Below are 19676 nucleotides of genomic sequence, written 5' to 3'. Positions count from 1 at the left end.
CTGGCACATTCAAGACAGTGACCTCTGACCTCCTCCCGGCCCCTGTGCCAAGACAGCCAGGGGGAAAGAGGCTGACTTACCCGAGCACCGTCTCTGCCTGGGTTACCAAAGTCACCTCTGAGGCCAGTTTCACCCTGAAAACAGAAGAAGACCATGTGGCTACATTCCCTCAATGGTTTTTATCTAAACTTTGACCCTGATGGTGCTAGAGAAGACAGCACTGACACCCTGGATTTGCAAAGATGTCAATGCCTCCATCACCCAGGTCACCCTGGGGCATTGAAAGAGGCATCTGGAGGCTAAGAGACCAAGGTCCCCTGGTTCTTCATCCTTTCTGAGTCCTTCTGGCCCAGTCCTGGCTCCAGTGACTCCAACTAGGGAACTCCCTCCTCCACTACCCTCTGCACCCACCCACAGCAACAGTTTGCTCCCACTTACCTTTTCCCCTTTGCCTCCAGGGACACCGGCGGCACCTCGCTCTCCTGGTACTCCACCAGAGCCAGCGGGGCCAGCACTTCCAGGGGCACCAACAACACCGGGCTCACCCTGCCCCCAAATAAAAGAAATGTGCGGTTCATGGAGTGATAGGGATAGAAGTTCACAGGCCACATGCTTGCCCAACCCTGTCCCATGCCCAGGGGAGGCTAGAGAGGTGTGGAGAGTAATGGAGGCCCCATTCTTCCTTATCCTAGTGCCATCGCCCATCACCTCATCCCCTTCTCATTCCCCATCCTGAGGAAGAAGGAAGAAATAGGAAGGTGGAGCCTGGGAGAGATTTCTTTTTCCCCCCCAATGTCTGTCTAGGAGCCATGTCTCTCCCAGTGAGGAGGAAGCCTTGCCAAGGTAATCACTGTGAAGGTGACATGTATGGACTTGGAGATCCCTGCTCTTCCCAAGCTCTCTGCTTAGTCTTTGCCTCCCCCCGCTCCCAGCTGTCTCCCAGGCAGATGCCAAGTGCTTTTGAAGAGGAATAGAACCTTCTTTCCCCAAGCCACAAACATGGTTTGTTTGTATGTTTTTTCCAGAACTGTGGATTTGCCACATCCAGGTAAATGGTCATGACAAATTTGGGAGGTATGAAAGCAGCCCAGACCATTTTCTCCAGGGAAGTATTTGCCTGGCATTTAGGATTTGGCCTGGACTTCAAATCTGGCTTCTGCTTAGGTGAGTCCCTTCCCACCTTCTCTGTGGAATAAGGATATTCCTATGGTCCATTACAAGGCAGCAAGGTGGCACAGTAGATAGAGTGCCAGTCCTGAATTCAAATTCAACTTCAGACACTTAGCTGTCTGACCCTGGGCAAATCACTTAACTGTTTGCCTTGTTTTCCTCATCTGTAAGATGAGTTGGAGAAGGAAATGACGAGCCACTCCAGTGGCTTTGCCAAGTCTTTGCCAAGAAAACCCCAGTTGGAGTCACCAAGAGTTGGACATGACTGATCAACTAAAAAAAATAGTTCCCTTCCATAACCCTGCTGATGCCCAGGGTGAAGGCATCCATTGCCCCCTACCTTGTTGCCTTCAGGGCCTGGGGGACCAGATGCACCTCGACTTCCAATGGAACCTGTAGGACCGACTGCTCCACTTTCTCCAGGGGGACCACGTTCACCCTGAAAGAGAGAGAGTATTGGGTGCCCTGGCCACATTCTCTTTAGAAATGGTCTTGTCAGGGAAAATGGTCATGTCTGCACATTCCTTTCCAGCTGCCTCAAAGGGGTGCTAGAAGAGCCGACATTTAGTATCAGCTTGGCTTGAGGGCTCTTCCCAGCCCATCCCTCACCTGATGAGAAGGAAGACAAAGCTCCAGGGCCCTGGTCAGCCAAGGACCAAGGCTAGAGTGCACATTGGAGAGCCCTTGGCTCTCAGGTCCAACATCAGGTCCCTCAGGCCTCCTTATGTGGTGGGGTCACCTGCAGTTCAGCTGGTCCCCTTGGGAAGCCATTTCTAACTCTTTCAGGGCATATCTACAATTTGAAGTTTCTTTTCAGAATATTAAGAAACTACCCACAGTGCTGGGCCTTTCTTCCTGATGCACAAGAGCTAGGCTTTAAAGTATGGTCAGCCAAGCTCTTGGGAGTCATGTCTGGCTCAGTGGGTGGCTACATTGGACACAGGAGGGGCAGGTGGGCTGGCTGAGCACTGGGACCCACCACCTGTCTGGTGATGACTCCCAGGCCCTTCTGAGGGTACCCAAACAGGGCATTCCTGAGAGATACTCACTCTTGGGCCAGCAGGGCCAGGGAGGCCGAATTCACCAGGGATACCCTAGAACAAAGGAGGAAGAGTCAGTCCATCCACCCTCAAGGCTCAGTCAAGACTCCCAGAAGCCACCGGAGAGAAACCTTGCTTCCATGGAATGTGGGCAGGGTTGGGCTGTGTGTGTGAGAGAACAGGGCAAAGGCACCACTAACCCTCATACTCACCCTTTCTCCTACTTTGCCACCTTCACCAGCAGGGCCTGAGGGGCCGGGTAGACCCTACATGGAGAGAAAGGCAGATCAAATGTTTATTCTGATTGCATTCGGGGTCCTGGAGCTGAACCAGGAGGGGCCTGAGGCCTAAGGAGGGGATAGATCTCAGTCTATTTTACCTGAAAGCCTGGAGGACCAGCGGGACCCTGTTCACCTTTTCCACCTTGGACACCCTAAAAACCCAAAAGGGAAACATCATTTTTTTCTGAGCTCGAACAGAGGAGAAAATGCTATTCAGAGCCTTGGGCCCAGGAGAGTAGACCTGAGCAATACTCACAGCAGGGCCAGGGGGTCCTTGAGCTCCGTTGTTCCCATCAGGACCAGGAGCGCCCTGTGGAAGAGTAGACACCTTAGATCACCTAAGGGCCAGAGGGCAGCAGGCTTGCAAAGCCACACCCAGGAAGGCCTGGAAATATGCCAGCTAGGGCAGGGTCATAGCTCAGCTGGTGCCCACCTGAAGGCAGTCACTTTGGCCCACATGACCCTGCTTTTTATAAGATCAAGTGGTCTGCATTTGGTCCTGAGGCTTCCTGGTGGAGTTCTAAGTGAGGCAGGGCCTGATCCCTCTGTACCAGCTATGAAGAGGTGGGCCCAGGACTGATCCTTGAGAGTGTCCTCCCAGGACACCAATCTGCCTCCATTCCTCAGACCACACCATGCTGCTCTACTGGGGACCCTGTATAAATAGGCCAACTTAATGGCCTGAAGCACTGACCTGGGGAGGGGGTGACACTAAGCTTGGGGGCCTCAACCTAGGGGGTGATACTAAGCTTGGGGGCCCCAGCCATGGTGGAGTGAAGCTAGGCCCAGGGCCTGGCATTTGCAAACAGATCACAGGCTGGGTGGGACCTCAGGGATCATGCCCTCCAGCCTCATGGCCAGCCCAGATGGGCCATGCAGCTCACACTAACCCTCAGTGACGGTGAATATCCCCTGTTCCCCTGACATCACTAGGCCCCATGAACTTACCCGAGCACCAGCAAGACCAGCGTGACCTTTCTCCCCGCTTTTGCCAGGCTCACCCTGAAATAAAAGTATGGAAAGTTATGAAGAATGACATTGACCACCCACACTCACGCAATAATCCCAGGCACTCGTGTCTCTGCATGATAGACACCCCCCTGTTTTGGTTTGCCTTTGCTTTCTCTCCCACAGTGCCTCATTCGCACCCTGTCAGACTCTCGTGGTGGTCAGTGGACAGACACAGGTCTGGCAGGCATGAGTGCCAAGGGCTTCTTGGAGCAAATCTGTCTGGTGGCCCAGACTTCAAGATGGTGGGTTTGGAGGCCATGGGGCAAGAGAGCAGTGAAAGGGGTCCCTGGGAGCCCAGGTGGGACACAGTGCTGGGCAAGGCCAGTGCCCTTACAGACACAGACTAGGAAGCCTTGGCTATCATGTGTGAGGAGAAGGCTGGCCCTGGTGCAACAGAGAAGGGTGAGAGGTGGACAAACAGAGCTGGTCCCAGTACAGCCAGGTCTGTCCCTGCTGTGAACAGAGGTCCTGAAAGCTTTGGGGCTAGTGTCTGGGCAGGGTATGGAGGCAGAGGGTATGCCTGCCACATTTCCAGAAGGGCATTCTGAGATTCCATGGAACGCCAGGAAGAGGGCCTGCTCATGCTTTCTCAGCCACAAAGCTTTCTTTTTCTCCCAGCTCCTCCTGAGGGTAGGAGCCTCATTGATGGGTCCATCTCTGCTTCCAACCCTCAGAGCTACCCTGGCCCCAGTGGCCACTTGCCCCATTTAGCTGAATGGATGAACGAAAGGCACGCCGCCCTCATACTTACATTAGGGCCTTTGGGTCCTGGGAAGCCGATGTTACCAGGTTCACCTCTGTTTCCAGCAGGACCTGTGGGGCCAGGTCTGCCATCAGGACCAGGGAGACCCTAAAAGAGATCAAGGCACTTTGGACTTGGAGAAGGATCCCCTACCAGTGTCCATGAGCTTGCTTCCTGCCCAGGGCCCACTCCAAATGCATTGGGTTCTTCCAAAGAGGACATGGGCCCACTCCCTCTGCCACCCCATCATGTGTGCCCTAGGGACCCTCTGTGAGACACTATGGACTCTTGGTGTGCTGGTCACCAGGCTAAGAGCCTGGCATCTGGACATGTAAGTAGGGTAGAAGGCATGTGATACTTACGGCAGGTCCTTCTTTACCAGTGGGGCCAGGGTTTCCAGGGGAGCCGGGGAGACCCTAGGAAGGGGAGAAGGCAGCTGGCTTAGTGCCTTTGCTTTTGCCTGGCTTTTGTCTTTGGGAGGTGCCAGCCAGGGAGTCACCTCTACCTGCTTTCTCTGTCCCCATCTTTCTTTCTAGTCTCTCTCTGTCTGTCTGTCTTGAAGTGCACTGTAATCTACTGGCTCACATCTTTTCCTCCTACAATTATTTTTTCAAATAATTTCTAAAATGTATGCTGTGTTAAAGCCCTGGCCTTGTAAACCCTGGCTCTGCCCTTTGCCAGGGTGATTGTGAGGTGAGGCTCCCCCTGCTGTTAAAGAGTGAAGGCGCCCATCTCTGCCCGCTGCCTCACTGTGACCAAGCATCCCATCTGCATCTGCTGATGAATTGCTGTCACCGTAGTTACGGGGACAGTCATGTACAGAGAAGGTTGGGATCAGACCCTGACTGCTGGCCCATGGGATCTGGGAGGAAGTTTGTAAGCTTGCAGCCCCCCAAGCTCTTGGCCCTCATGAAATGATGACTCAGAAGGCCAAGAACAGCCTGCCCCACCCTGTGCTGCCCACTGAGCCTGGCACAACAAACCCCAAGCGGCCTTCAGAATGAGATCAATAAACTTTGGTTCCTCTGGCGACTTGTCTTGGGTCATCTGATCAGCCCAGATCAGAACCCCCCTACCCCCACAAGGAATGGCTGGCACCCAGGAACCTACCAACTGGCCTCTGCCTATGGCCAGTGACCAAGTCCCTTTGGGCCCCCCTCCTTTTTCTCCTTTGATCAGATAGGAACAGAGAGTTTGCAGGGGCCAGAATACTTCTGGAACTTACTCTGGGGCCCATGAGACCGGGCTCTCCAGGCCGACCAGCATCTCCGTTGGGGCCTCTGGCTCCGGCAGGACCAGAGGAGCCTCGGTTACCAGGGGGACCCTGTTTTAAAAAAAAGAGATGGGAGGTGAGGTCTCCGGTGTCTGAACAAGTCTATAGAGGGTGCGGTTGGTCTTTGGTGTGCTGGGCTAAAGGGATTCTTTGGGGTCCACCTACCATGCCACCAGCACGGCCATCAGCTCCAGGGAGACCCCGGGATCCAGGAACACCCTGACAAAGAGGACATACGTGGGTCAGGACAATCCTCCCATGGGAGCCCCTCAAGCAGAGAGAACATGGAGCCCCAAATATGTAAGGCAGTCCCCCAGCCCCCACCTGAATCAAAGAGCAATCCCGCAGAAAACTGTCTGACTCCACCAGCCACATACCAGGCCAGTGAGTCACTGGCTTAGAGGCTGATCACAAACAGATGTTTCTGGGGCTTAGTCCACAAACCCACTGCATGACCGACTTCCCAGGAGTTTCACAGGGCACCTACTCTGAGTCCTGGGGGTCCTGTGGGGCCGGTGGAGCCTGGCTCGCCATTGGGTCCTCTCTTGCCTTCTTCACCACTGGGGCCAGGGGGACCTTGGGGCCCAGCGGCACCCTGTCCCCCACAAAAACAAGAAACAGAAGGAACAATTATATCCTCTCTCAGTCAGGGAGAGAGGAGGGAAGAAGGAGACCCTAACGTCGATTAATGAGCAGCTACTCACCGGCTCTCCCTTGTTTCCACTTTCTCCTTTGGCTCCAGCAGGACCAGGTTCACCCTAGAATCAAGCACACAGGTCACTGGACAAAGCTTCTGGCAAGACCTTTGGTCCAAGGGGCCATGTGGGACAGAGCAGGCAGGCTGCCCACTCTAAAGGGGCATAGAGGTGGAGGAAAGGCACACAGGTTGTGCCAGGAACGAGAGCTCTGGAAAATGCCACCCGTGGATCCCCAAAATCCACAGCATTAAGCTGACCAGCCTGTGACCCAGGCACTTGAAAAGCCAGTTAGACAAAGGACAGAGTGTACCAGAGATAGTCCCCGAGACGGCTGGGTGTGTGTGTGTCTGTGGGGAAAGGTGCTGAAATGATGCCACTCACCGCAAGCCCTCTGGGACCAGAAGCACCAGCAGCACCAGCAGGGCCAGGGATGCCTCGAGGACCAGGAAGACCAGGGGCACCAGCGACACCAGGGAGACCCTGCAGACACAACCCAGAATAGCCAATGGTCACTCTCCTGATGAGCCCGCAGGAAAGCCAGACCAAGGGCCCTGTGCGTGGATACTTACTGCAGCCCCCTTGGCTCCTGTAAGACCATTGGCACCAGGGTTACCCTAGAGAAGAAGGAGGAGACAGTTAAGCCTGGCCAACTCTTAGCCCCATTCCCCTTCTGGGCCTCTTGATCTCCTCATGCTTGGGAGGCTGGGATTGCTTACTGCAGGACCGACGGGGCCAGTCATTCCTGGAAGACCCAGCTCCCCACGAGGACCAGCAGGGCCAGCAGGGCCAGGGTTGCCAACAGGTCCAAGTTCTCCCTAAAAGATCAAATGCAAAGGGGACAGTGAGCACTAGAATCTTACCTCGTTGACCAAGGAGAACTCTGGGGAGAATGTATTTCTAGATTTGAATTCTGCCTGGAGTTCTTCACCTGAGTTACCTGGACAAACATTTCCCCTCTTGGGGCATTCTCAGTCCCCTCATCTTTAACAGGTGGCTCTGGGAGCCTCTCCCTGCTCTGGGACCCTTCCTGCCTGCAGCCAGCAGGTCTTAGCCCAGGCCCATGGTCCTTTACACCAGCTCTGACATCCAGATGGGCCAACAACCAACTGCTCTGTATCGATAACTGGCCTTGGTTAAAGGAGCTTGAACATAACAGAGGGAGAGAATTATATCAATATATTTTAGGAAATTCCCTTTGATAAACGGGACTGTGTTGGGAAAAAAGAGACCACTTTGCTCCTCTCTAGGCATGGCCAAACAGAAAGAGAATCCTCACTCACCTTGGGACCAGGGGCACCTGGGAAACCGGGGGGACCAGCAGAGCCGATGGGACCCTGGGGAGACAAGGGAGGTGGGTCAGTCATGGGTCAAGAAGGCAGGGCCTGTTTCTTGGGGGCAATGACTTCTTAGTTTCTGGATTAATAATAGTGACTCCATTGGCAAGAAAGAGGGCACAGCCTCAGAGGATGATGGGACGAAAGCCTTTGCTCCCTGAGGGCACTGGCCACATCGCAGAGCCCCTGCAAAGCGAGCCTGCACACAGTGCTCTCCCTTCCCCCAAGTTAGAGAGACATGGCCAGTGATCTGGGCAGCAAACACATGGCAGGGACCCTGATGAGGCCAAGGAACAGGCCAGGCTTGGAAGTGACCTTGCTCTTCAGTCCTTGAAGACCCTGAAAACACACACACACTCACACACACACTCACACACACACACTCACACACACACTCACACACACTCACACACACACACACTCAAACACACTCACACACACTTACACATACACACATACTCTCACACACACTCACCCACACACACTCACCCACACACACACTCACACACACACTCACACACACACTCTCACACACACATACACACACATACTCTCACACACACTCATGTATATACATACACACATACACACACACACTCACACACACACACACACACTCATACACACTCACACATACACACTCTCACACACACATACACACACACACTCACACACACACTCACACATATACACACACACACATACTCACACACACATTCACACATACTTACTGAAAAGCACCTTTGGGTCCTACCTATGGTATTTTGTTCACCTCAAATGGCTATACTGACGCGCTGTTCTTGTTGCTTTCATTTTGATTGATACAAAATGATTGGAAAAGGATGGCAATCATCTCTGGAACATGGGTGAAAAGCATATTAAATTCCAGATAATTAGGTCCAAAGAGGCCATTTCAGCTGGCCAGGTGTGATCAGACATAGCCAAGGTGACTGTGAAATGATTAATGGGGAGTTTGGTGGATGGAAAGGAGACTAATGGAGCCCATCAAAAACTTCTTGATGGGAAATCTTGGGGAAATATTAGCAGATTCCAAAGAATTTTTCTAAAAACCAGGCTTCTTCCAGTAGCCTAGAAGATTCAGGCTTCCAAGTAATTTCGCTCGTCTGTGGGAGGAAAATGTCCCACCCTTGAATTGGAACACCATGGTGGAAGCCCTTGGTGGGTCCCAGCTCTTCCACTCAGCCCATAACCTCTATTTAAAGAAGGGTGAATTGGGGGTTTCTGGGTTTTTTTACTTTGGAATTCATTGCAGAGACACATAATAGAATTCTGGGAGGACCACACAGCACCTGCTTTGGTCCCCAATGTCGTTTTTAGGAATAATGGCTTTTTTGGGGAATAAGGTATAGACGGAGCAGAAATGGCCCAAAGGGCTTTGGGTCCATTGACCCAAAGCTTCCTGCAAACACTCTTTCAGCTCAGGATGGTGACTATGGATGGAACCTTTGGAAAGACCCATGGAAGTCCTGGACATTGTCTTCTGGGGAACTCAGTGCAGATCCCCTCCACACCCATCCTCCCAACAATCCTGGCCTTGAGAGACTTACAGCAGGTCCGACAGGGCCAACGCTACCATCGCTTCCGCGGGCTCCCTGTGTCAAACATGGAAGGAAGTCATGAGAACATGAGATTTTAGTAAAGCCCCCCATTAACCCCCAAAAGGGGACAAATGCCTCTGTGAGGAAGCTCTTACCGCGGGGCCAGCACCTCCAATTCGTCCTCTCTCTCCGGGAAGGCCTCGGGCTCCCTGGAGGCAGAAAAAGAGACAATTATGAGACATTTGAATTTCTGCTCTTCTCCTCATGGGGGGGTGGAGGAGGCTGTTTTCCAAGGTCACTTATGGCCAATGAAAAATGCAACAAGAAGAAAGGTCTCAGAGCCCAGCTCCATTGAAGCCTGTCAGGAATTCTAGTTAAGCCTCAACAACACAGTGCCTGGAGCCCTAGCCTGGGATGTCTCCCTCCCCATTTTCCAAAGAAGAAGCCCTGAAGGACACTCACTGCTTGGCCAGGAGTCCCGTTCTCACCAGGGGCACCAGGTTCACCCTATACAGAAAAGAAAAATGGATTCTTGTGTTAATTAGCATTTCCAAAATTCCTGTCATCCTGACAACCTAGGGGGAGGGGCACAGTGGGAAGGGCATTGGCAGGAGACCCTGGCACTCAGGTGGTATGGGATCTCAGCACTTCCCCTCTGTAATGCTCAGTCCCCCCATCTATATAGAGGGAAAAATACAAAGTGAACCTTTTTGCCTCAAGATAGACTCAGAGCCAAGACACATCTGGTGGGTGGGTCATGGGATGGGGAAGGTGCTTGGGGGAAGACCCTAGGAGAAAGGAGAAGTTGGGACAGGTCCCAGTTGCCTCATGCTTCCTCCTCCCTGTCTACTGAGCAGGGGAACCAAATAATGGTGGTGATGATGTGGAGAATGTAAAGATTCAGCAGGGCGTGGGAGGAGGACTGGGGACCCAGAGATGATGAAAGCCAGACCAGAGAAAGGAAGCTCTCAGGGGGTGAGGGAGGCAGAAAGACATTTCTGAATATACAAAAAACACTTTTGAAAAAGTGAGGATCTATCAGATTTCCAATAATAAGCTTAGTATCTGCTGTGCCCAACAGGAGGGACTCCCAAGGCAAGTACCTGTTGCCCTGGTCCATGATTCCACACGTGTATTGCGAGACAATGGCTCCATATCATGCTCTGAGCTAACACCTGCCTTGTGTGAATGTGTGTACATGTATGTACGTGCACATTTGTGCATATGTGAGTATCTGTGTGCACACATGCATGTGTATGTGTGTTTATGCATGTGTGTGTTCATGGAGCATTTGGTCAGGTAGGGCCATGCCCCACAGGCTCACTGCAGACCCAGTCTTGTATGTGGGCCTCATGGACAATCCAACACAGGACTAGCCTGAACTGTCAGGGGATGGTTCCAACGATCGGTTACCCGCTGTTCCTGTTCTCTGAGCCTACTCACCAAGAGCAGCCAGAGACATGCAGGTTGGAGAGCATCAGCTCATTGGCTGGTTTAATGGATCGAATTTAATCCTTACCTTGACACCAGGAGCACCTGCTTGTCCTTTCAATCCATCAAGGCCATTGTGCCCCTAGAGAAAGGAGTCATCTTGGTAAAATGCCAAACAAAGGGCCCACCACCACCAGGACTCATCCAGCAAATCTTGGATTCTAGCAGCAGGCATGGTGGTGCCCTGAATGGAGTGAGGAGGGAGGACACCTAATACCTAACGCCTTGCCTGGGCACTGACCAGCAGGGTGTCATGGGCATACCTGTCCCTTCTCTGGGCCTTAGTTTTTCTATCTGCAGAATTCTGAGCCTGGATGGATGAGCCCTCCCCACAAGCCATGCCATGACTTGGGATTCTAGTGCTTAGGAGGTGGCTGACCTGTCCCACATGCCCTATGGGCTCGTTCTCCTGCTACACAGACATCCCCACTGGAGTCACATAAGAGCATCTGGGTCTTGGGTTGGGTCCTGCCTGCCTCCCAACCCTGGGGGCACCCTGCCTAGCTCTCACATGGTCCAGACAAGTTCAACGTCCCTAGACCAGTCATCCAGACAGAGACAATACATACCCGAATTCCCTTGAATCCAGGCAGGCCAGGAGTTCCGGGGAAGCCACGAGCACCCTGCAGGGAAATGGGGGGAATCCATCTGGAATCACTCTCCCCAACAGCCCCCCCCCCCCCCACAATGCATGCTTTCATCTCGTGCTCATCAGTCCAATCTTTCATATTAACAGAAATGGGGACAACCTCCTATCTGGACTGGGTAAAAACTGGGTCAACCAAGGTGTGGTCAGACATCTGGCTGAGGATCCTGTGGCTCAGTGGGGCCAGGGTAGTGACACTGTGCTGGGGAGAGTCTCACCTGTGGTCCAACGATGCCTCTCTCACCAGGCCTTCCAGGTTTTCCAGGGTGACCCTGTAAGAAAAGAGGCAGAAAGTCTTTTCATTGGTAATTCTGGATCAATCAATCAATTTCAGAGCAATCCTAGGCATCTGTATTTTATGAAAAGTCACAAGTTATAAAAGGTGCATGTATTGATGGCAGTGTTGATCCTACTGTGGGAGGCTGTCTCCCACATGAGGAAGCTTGCCTGAGGTGTGCGATTTAGACCAATTTGCTGACTTGCTCAATCCTACTTGGCCCCCAGTAGTGATGCCCACCCCCCACTTACATCTTCACCAGACTTTCCAGGAGGTCCGGGGGGTCCTCGGGCACCTGCAGGACCCTAAGGGAACAGAGAGAAGATGCTGCTGTTGGGCCTGTCCCCTGAACATCCCCCAAATCCACCCAGACCCATATAAGGGTATCTCTACTTACAGTCTGACCAGGCTCTCCAGGCTCACCGGCAGGTCCTTGGAAACCTTGGGCACCCTAGGAGACAGGAACACCATGGAATATCACAGTAGTACTCCAAATTCAATCTCTTTGTAAGAAGGAAAAGTTTATTTAAATTTACTTACAGGAGGTCCACTTGCACCAGGGGGGCCTCTGGGTCCCATCAAACCCTAGAAAGGGGATACAGATGATGACCAGTCATAAAAAGACCAGTCTGACAAGACAAGTCGACACAGCCCTGAGACACAGCCTAGCTGAATGGCCAGGCTGGGATGTGGGGAAAATGACACCTGCCCTGGGCTTACTTCCTCTTCAAATAAGATTAGATGTTTGGGATGTGCCTATTCCTCCTTAGACAGCTCTAGACACAGAAATCCCATAACAGGGTTAGCACCTCAGAAACATTCACAGAGTCAAGTAAGTGGCCATAGCCCTGGACTGGCAGTCAGGAAGGGCCGAATTCAAAATCTGACCCAGACACTAGCTGGGTGACCCTGGGCCAGTCATTTCACTTCTGCCTGCCTCATTTTCCTCATCTCCCTCCCTCCCTCCCAGGGATGCTGTGAGGGGAAAACAAAATGAGATGAGCTTTATAAAGTGCTCCACCAACCTCTAACTGCTACACAAACGCACCCTATTATTTGCAATGCCAGGGCAGCTAGGGAAGTCAGACTGGAGATGGCTGGGTTTGCTTTGGCAAAGGGGTAGCAGGGGGAGAGATGGGACCACTTGCACACTCAGTCACTCCTCCCAATGGTCTTTCTGACCCGCTCAGTGAGCGTGGTGGGGAGTTTGAGGAAGAGGGATGCAGAGAAAGTTCCCCCATCAGATAATTTTGTTCTAAGGTTATGCACTCAATCTCTTACACAAGGGCCCAAGGCCATCACCCCCAGGGAACTCAGGTCAAGCCAGGCTGGGGAGGGATAATACATCCCATCTGACTGCTGCATCATGACAGATGGAAAATGAGGGATAGTTTTAACCCTCCCCCAACCTTTTAACTTCCCAGGCCCTTCAATCCAATGTAGCAGGTGCTAATTTAGCACTCTCTGTGTGAGCTAGACCCTGAATAAGTATCTATTCAATTGAACTGAGCTCTTTTCAGCTGAAGAAGAAATTCCCAGCATTTCCCCTTGACCAGCTCTCTGGCCCACATATGGCAGGATGTAGTTACACTTTATCTCAGAATCCCATCGAACACTGAGCACCTAGTGGAAGGTTCAGCAGTGCTAGATTCTCTACACACCCTGCCTGCATCGCCTCCCCCCATCCTCTCAGCTGAGTCTGGCCTCATCCAGGGGAGAGGCTGAGCCAGTCCTCACTCAGAAGTCAGCACTGGTGGGACTGGGACTGGGATGAGGGGGAGGGGCGAGCTCCCCTGGATCGGTGCCATGTTGACCACCCTGTTTCCATCTTCACAAACAAGCTGTTCATTTTGTTCCACACCGTGATTAAGGAAAACGGGAACTTTGCAACAGACCCCAAAATGTAGTTTTTCTTTTTTTGAGATCCATACCATTGGTCCTGGGCCCATGTCCAATCCTTTGCTAGCATCATACTGGGCTGCGAAGTTCTAAGGAGAGAAAGAAAAAGCTCAAAGTAAGTGAGTGGGCCTTCCTGACCCCTGGCCATCTGGTGGCAAACCAGCTCATTCTGGGAGCGAGGGCCTTCTCTCTCTTTCCTCCTCTTCTCTGTTCCATTTCCTAAGTTTCCCACAAGAGACCCGTGTTACTGAAGGATCATTGTAAGTCCATCTCCTGGTTGGGTCACAGCCCACTCTCCAGGGATGTCCTAGCTCCCTACCTTCAGGCGGCTTTATTTATGAAAAGACAGGGAAAGCACCCTTGACACTTTGCCACAGCTGCCTTTGGTTAACTAGGACTGGAAGTGGCCATGGCAGAGCAGCCTCCCAGTATCTGGAGCGGGGTCAACCCCAGCGCCCTTTCTCAGGCCCCTTCACTCCTCTTGGGGGAACAGATGGGCACTGCAACATCTACGAACTCTTCATGCCTTTTGAATTTCTATCATGCCAGGGTGAAACAGGGCAGCCCTGTTTGGGTGGAAGGAGGAAAGAACAGGAGGTTCCATCCTTTTGAGAAAGTCTAATGAATCTTCTGTTCCTCCGAGCATCCATACTGTTGGACTTGCTGCACCCCCCCCCCCCCCCACGCTCCCCCAACTCCCAGCGATGAATACTCAGCTGAAGGTCTACCTTGTGCCTGAGATGGCTCTAGGGAGTCCTGGGCAGAGATACAGGGAGGAGCTTCAGACCTAAGTTACTGAAACCACCCTTCTGAGTCCCGGCATAAAGACACAGCCACAAGATCAGCAGGGACACGGACAGACCCCGACTAGAGGCTGAGACAGCCTGAGGGAAGGATCTCCTTTTCTAATTACCTTTGACTATATTGAGCCTGAACTCATTTGGCTTGCCAGGTTCCTTAAATTGTAAGGCAAATAAGCCAGAAAAGAAAGGAGGGGAAGAAGGAAAGAGGGAAGAAAGAAAATAGGGAAGGAGAAAAGGGGAGAAAGAGAGAAGGAGAGTAAAAGGGAAAGAAGGAGGAAGAAAGGAGGGAAAGAGAAATAAGGAAGGAGGGAAAGAAAGCAAGAGGGAAGGAGGAAAAGAGGGAAAGAAAGAGGAGTATTTTTGCAAAATTAATTCACCTGTTTAATTTTCATCTCATAGATACTGTAAGTAATAAAGAAGCTATATCTATCAGCATTGATGTCACATAGCTGACACATTCTTAGGATTACTAAAGAGATCTTCCCATGAAAGAATCACTAAGTGAGACTGAGATCACGCTTTCCCAGACAAAGCAGATTTCTACCAAAACTATGAAGAAAAAACAATGTCACTGAACCCCTCATCTCTTCTAAGCCATCTTCTAGCAATTCTGTGCTAAAGCAAGGGTTAAAAGAGAAAGCTAAAAGCATCTTACCCCTCCAAGGCCAGGAGGACCAGGGGGCCCGGGAGGGCCTGGGGGACCATCTTCACCATCTCTTCCTGGAGGGCCTGGGGGACCCTGTTGTGCAAAAGACAAGTTAGTTGAGCACCTAGTGGGTCCTGAAATCAGTGTCTCAGGCTAAAGGGCCTGGTCAGCCCTTTTCACAGTCCCTTTGGGAGAGATGGTTACCATTTGCAATCAAACGGATTTCAATGACAGGCAGGTCCTTTCGGGAATACATCCAAGGGTGAGATATATTGCCAACCGCAACCCTCTATGATGCCCAGAAGGATCAGTCAGAGATAAAATCTCTCACTCTAGGAACTTCCTAGAAATAGCGCTCAGAACCTCTTCCTGGAGATCCTGCTCTCGGCTACTTTAGCATTTTCTGACTCTCATAATGAGAAACTGAGTAATTACCCCGCATTTGTTATTTGTAATTCCTGATTACCCTGGTAGAGCGTCTGATGCAGTCATTGTTATCGCTGATAAAAGTCTACACCGGTGGACTTAGGACCACGCTTCTCAGCTCAAAGAATCTGGTAAAGATGTATGCAAAGATGGGGTTCTGTCTAGTCAAAATTCATAATTACATAGTTGTAATCATTAGATGTAAAGTGCCAGTACAGGAATGTCCCAGATATGCTTTTTAGCCCAGTCAATACTACACACATATCAATTCCTTGATGATGATCACTGGAGACTCAAGTAGGGAGGGAAAGAGCTCCCACTGGCTGTCAAACACTGTACCCCAAGAGCATACACATTTAGCATGGCTTCAAAAACTCTGTGAGGATGAATTAATCACACAGAAACAAACAAACAAAGTATTTCCTTGGGATTGAGAAAGGATAGGTCAGCCAATAAAAAGAAGCCCATGAGAATGATGCAATCTTTTTTTGGGGGGAGAGGGGGAGGTATATGGCTTTGCTTTATGGTGGTGAAAATTGAGTCAATGAACATTAATGAATCTATTTACCCCATCGATTACCCAGTTGGATCGATTACAACATGTTCTGTTCAAATAATTGTTTATCATGAACTAATTTGCCAATTTCCGCAGATTTCTCTTGAAGGTTGTTCTAACATGAGCAAATTTTATAAATCAAGATTTCCTTACCCTTTGACCTCGTGGACCTCTGTCTCCTTGTGGTCCCTTCAAGAGAGAGAAACACAATTTAGTTATGAAGCTCAGGGTGACTTTTGGTGAACAACCAAATCATTCTCAAGTATGATTCGTTGGTGGGAGTGATTAAGTAAGCCATCCTGCTACATTATAACTACACAGACTTTTTTAAAACTGGGGGCACTGGACAACAACTCCCAGTTCTTCTGGCAAAGTCAGGGCCAGTATTCCCATCCAGGGTAATTTCAGGATGCGGATGGAAAGACTTGGCTACAGCATGGGCAGCATCCATAGACATCATGAAAACCTTGCAAATGTTCCTCAGATTAGACTAACTCACTCCAAACCACCAGGACCTTTTAGACACATGTCTTTAGTCTGGAATCAAGGCTGACTCACTTGGGAGGAGAACCACATTTTTCTTTGTTTTCCTCTAACTTTATAGGTTTTGTTATTTGTCTAATTAGCTTCTTATTATTCTGGTTAGAATGTTGGAAAAATCCCCTATTTTTGAAAATCTACTACATATCATTAACTTGAATTGTGAAATTTTCATACATCTCCCAGTTTTACAAAGAATCAATTCATTCTTACCTTTCTTCCTTTGGGTGTCTGGTGGAAAAGAAAGAGTCAGAGGTCATTAGAACACGCCACACACACATGCCTATCTGCTGGCTACTGCGCTGCTTTATGAATTCCAGATTAGCATTTGGAAATAGACATTTACTTGTTAGCAAGACCTTTCATTTCTTTATCTGTGATATATGAATACTGTGCTTGTCCAGGCTGCTTGTGGCTAGAATGGTTTGATGAACTTGGCTACAGACAGGTAGATAAGCCTCATTCTTCCCAGATTGCAAGCAGGGAAAAGTGTCTCTTCCTCTATATTCCTCTTCCCTAGCCCCTGGCTCAGAATCCCAAGCCTCTCCCTCTCCTTTATGCACGCTCTCCTTTCCATGGCCCAACCCACAAGGGTGGACTCTTCCCTGGGCAGCCAGTCCCTAACATCTGCTACCACAAGCCTTCATGCAGTTCCCAGGATTGCTGCCTAGTCAATGTCAGTGTTCATTGCCCCTCTCCCCCAACTAATCACTCCTTGAGACTGATAAACTCTATAAACAAGAATACATCAAAGTGATACTGACCTCCTGTACAGCTGTAGGGAAAGGAGAAAAACGAGAGACATGTTACTTTGGATTATAGCATTATTGGATCACTGACATCGAACAGCAGCCCCAAGGCAGACTGATGAAAACTAAAAGATGAATTGGTTTGAACAATTGGAAAAGCCCCATTGTGTTTTACTGTAGTTTGGAAAAGTGTGTGTGGGGCGCATTGGTGCCTGGAACATTTTACATGAGTCTCTAGCTCAGGGACTCCCTGTCTTTGAAGGGGAGTCCTCTAGCCATCAATAATTAAGAGCATTGGCAGATAAATGAAAATTTTCAGGTCAGGGCATTAATTAGCAAATGATTTACAACCACAGGTTAAAACTCCTCCACTGTAGCTCATCTCCGATGCTCTCTCTTGGACAAGAAGGGCATGCTGGACTTTAGCCCAGACCCTGGCAGGGGTCACACTGAACTCCATAGAACTATTTCTGGGATGGCAAATTCCCCCATTATCTGTTGGGTGCCACAGCAAGGAATTTTGGATCATCCTTTTGCCTCTCAGTCACCAACTGAGTGGTGGTGGGGTGCCTCTTCCCGAATAGGGCATTCCAAATGAGCGAGTTTTAGGATTCCTTTTTTTTGGATTCCTTCCATCAGAGCCAAAAGGGGGACTTGCTGAGCTTTTGAAGTGGGCATGCAGACAGAGGGATGGGGTCTGAGGGGGAATGTTTAACCTAGCGGCCCCCGCCCTCAGCCCCCTTCTTTATCTCTCCTCCCCAACTTTGTGCCCTGCCCGGCCCGGGATGTCCACTCTGGTCGAATCAGTCCCTAGCCCTCCTTTCCCTACATTCCCAGCAATATGGGGACCTCGGTGACTAAAGGAGACTGTTTCTCTAGAGCCCCGAGATAGACGATCCCTCATCTGGTTTTCTGGTTCTTGATGAGGAAACCGTTAGAAAGCCCCTCTCTGCTGCCTCCTGGGGGGCTCCTGCAACCCTCCTTAGGTTACAGTGGGCCTGTGAGTTTCGGAGTCCTCACAGGCGGTGCCCAGAAGGGGGCGCGCCTCGCGCTTCACCCACTTTCCAGGGGCTTTACTAAAAAATGGTTTTGAACTTTCGGATTGATTGGGTTTCCCAAAATAACTGCCTCGGAACCTCGCCGCGCCCAGAGTCGGACTAGACTTCAAGACCAGTCCGAGTGGTCCGGGGACTCCTCCCCAGACTGGCCAGAAGGAGGCGACCAGTCCACACTGATGCCTACACTGCCAGGAGGGACTCGCGTGCTGCCAGCCCGGGAACGCAAACAGGTTTTGTTTTTTTACAGCTTTCCGAGAGCAGCCGCGAGTTCGGAACTGGAAGGACCGAGGGGATATCTTGGGAAGGCACCTCCCTCGGCTTCCAGCTGAGGAAACTGAGACAGGGACTTGAAGGGGAGGCGCACGGCCTCGGCTCGTAGAAGAGCCGCAATTCGAACTCGGGATCGGGGACTCTTTCCACAGCCATCCCTGGATCTCCCGGGGTCCGCGCTGGCTTCACTCTAAGTTCCCCCCATCGGCACTCCTAGGATGTCCCCATGGCCCTCAGCCCCCGGACCGGGGCCCGCTTACCCTGAGCTGCGGCCAGGCACCAAGTGGCCGCGAGCAGCAGCCAGAGGCGCGCGTCCGCAAAGCTGAGCATGTCTGCGGTCCGGGGGACGGACGGACGCTCAGACGGACATGCAGACTCCTTGGGGCGCGGGCCGGGCCGGGGGCTGTCGGAGACGCGGAGAGAGTTGAGTTGCGGGTGTGGCCGACAGGAAGACCACCGGCCGCCGGCTGGATGCTAAAATAAGGTCGGCCGTCGGCCTGTATTTATCCGGCCCATGGCTCGGGGGGCCTGGGGTGGCCCCAAGAGCGCAGCAGCCAATGGGAAGCGGCCTGCGGGAGCCTGAGGAAGGGGGAGCTGGGCGGGGACTCAAGAGGGGGGTTCGGGGGCGGGGCGGGGAGCTCAAATTGGTCCCATTCTTTGTGAGGACGTGGACAATTTTGAAGTTTAGGAAGGAAATTGTGACTTGGCTTCCCCGCCCCCCTCCCCCCTCCCCCCCAAGCTCCTTTTTGCCTAGACAGTCACAGGCCGGGCCCCTCGGTGATGTCCAGAGGTCCCTGCTCTGAGGCTCTGGGCTAGGGGGGTGGAGACAGAGGGCGGGACACGGGGGCAGGAGCTGTCCAGGTTCTACTTTACCTGCGCCAGTCTTGGTTGCGGGGTTAGGATAGAATAGGGCCAAGAAGGGGGAGGAGTGGAAATGGGGAGACTGGAGGAGATGGGAGGGGGGGGGGTTAGTGCAGCGTGGCACAGGCGGCAGGGAAACCCTCCGCCCTCCTGTCCCCTCCAGCACTCTCCCCACTCCGCCTGCCCAGCCACAAAGCACCCAGCCCGAACCACGCCCTGGCTCTGGACTGTCCTTGGAACTGTTGAGGCTGGGAGGGAGCCCCTCCCCTCCTCCCTGGGGCCCTGCTCCACGAGAAAGCTATGGAGATGGAGATGGGGTTTCCTTTCCTGTTCCCGAGTCTGACAC

The 19676-nt window shown here is 51.7% G+C and overlaps 1 protein-coding gene across 1 annotated transcript in view; it reads right to left on the bottom strand.

Annotated features, from left to right (window-relative positions):
- COL1A2 (collagen type I alpha 2 chain) overlaps positions 1 to 18942 on the bottom strand; it is a 31797-nt gene extending 12855 nt beyond the window's left edge. Inside the window, exons 1-33 of the mRNA XM_072650719.1 lie at positions 18730 to 18942; positions 17157 to 17167; positions 16606 to 16623; positions 16006 to 16041; positions 14880 to 14963; positions 13454 to 13510; positions 12063 to 12107; positions 11920 to 11973; positions 11774 to 11827; positions 11464 to 11517; positions 11169 to 11222; positions 10628 to 10681; positions 9571 to 9615; positions 9264 to 9317; positions 9118 to 9162; positions 7496 to 7549; positions 6932 to 7030; positions 6785 to 6829; positions 6597 to 6695; positions 6222 to 6275; positions 6005 to 6112; positions 5683 to 5736; positions 5470 to 5568; positions 4607 to 4660; positions 4254 to 4352; positions 3440 to 3493; positions 2748 to 2801; positions 2590 to 2643; positions 2423 to 2476; positions 2220 to 2264; positions 1511 to 1609; positions 439 to 546; positions 81 to 134 (exon numbers count right to left, since the gene is read on the bottom strand). Of these exons, the coding sequence (XP_072506820.1) occupies positions 81 to 134; positions 439 to 546; positions 1511 to 1609; positions 2220 to 2264; positions 2423 to 2476; positions 2590 to 2643; positions 2748 to 2801; positions 3440 to 3493; positions 4254 to 4352; positions 4607 to 4660; positions 5470 to 5568; positions 5683 to 5736; positions 6005 to 6112; positions 6222 to 6275; positions 6597 to 6695; positions 6785 to 6829; positions 6932 to 7030; positions 7496 to 7549; positions 9118 to 9162; positions 9264 to 9317; positions 9571 to 9615; positions 10628 to 10681; positions 11169 to 11222; positions 11464 to 11517; positions 11774 to 11827; positions 11920 to 11973; positions 12063 to 12107; positions 13454 to 13510; positions 14880 to 14963; positions 16006 to 16041; positions 16606 to 16623; positions 17157 to 17167; positions 18730 to 18799 (2022 nt within the window). The 5' untranslated portion in view covers positions 18800 to 18942. The remainder of the gene's footprint in view (positions 1 to 80; positions 135 to 438; positions 547 to 1510; positions 1610 to 2219; positions 2265 to 2422; positions 2477 to 2589; positions 2644 to 2747; positions 2802 to 3439; positions 3494 to 4253; positions 4353 to 4606; positions 4661 to 5469; positions 5569 to 5682; positions 5737 to 6004; positions 6113 to 6221; positions 6276 to 6596; positions 6696 to 6784; positions 6830 to 6931; positions 7031 to 7495; positions 7550 to 9117; positions 9163 to 9263; positions 9318 to 9570; positions 9616 to 10627; positions 10682 to 11168; positions 11223 to 11463; positions 11518 to 11773; positions 11828 to 11919; positions 11974 to 12062; positions 12108 to 13453; positions 13511 to 14879; positions 14964 to 16005; positions 16042 to 16605; positions 16624 to 17156; positions 17168 to 18729) is intronic.
- Between the last annotated feature and the right edge of the window lie 734 nt (positions 18943 to 19676).

This window comes from Notamacropus eugenii, chromosome 3 (assembly GCF_028372415.1).
Source record: "Notamacropus eugenii isolate mMacEug1 chromosome 3, mMacEug1.pri_v2, whole genome shotgun sequence".
Classification (NCBI taxonomy): domain Eukaryota; kingdom Metazoa; phylum Chordata; class Mammalia; order Diprotodontia; family Macropodidae; genus Notamacropus; species Notamacropus eugenii.
Note: the sequence above shows the minus strand (reverse complement) of the source record. Positions and strands in the feature narration are given on the sequence as shown.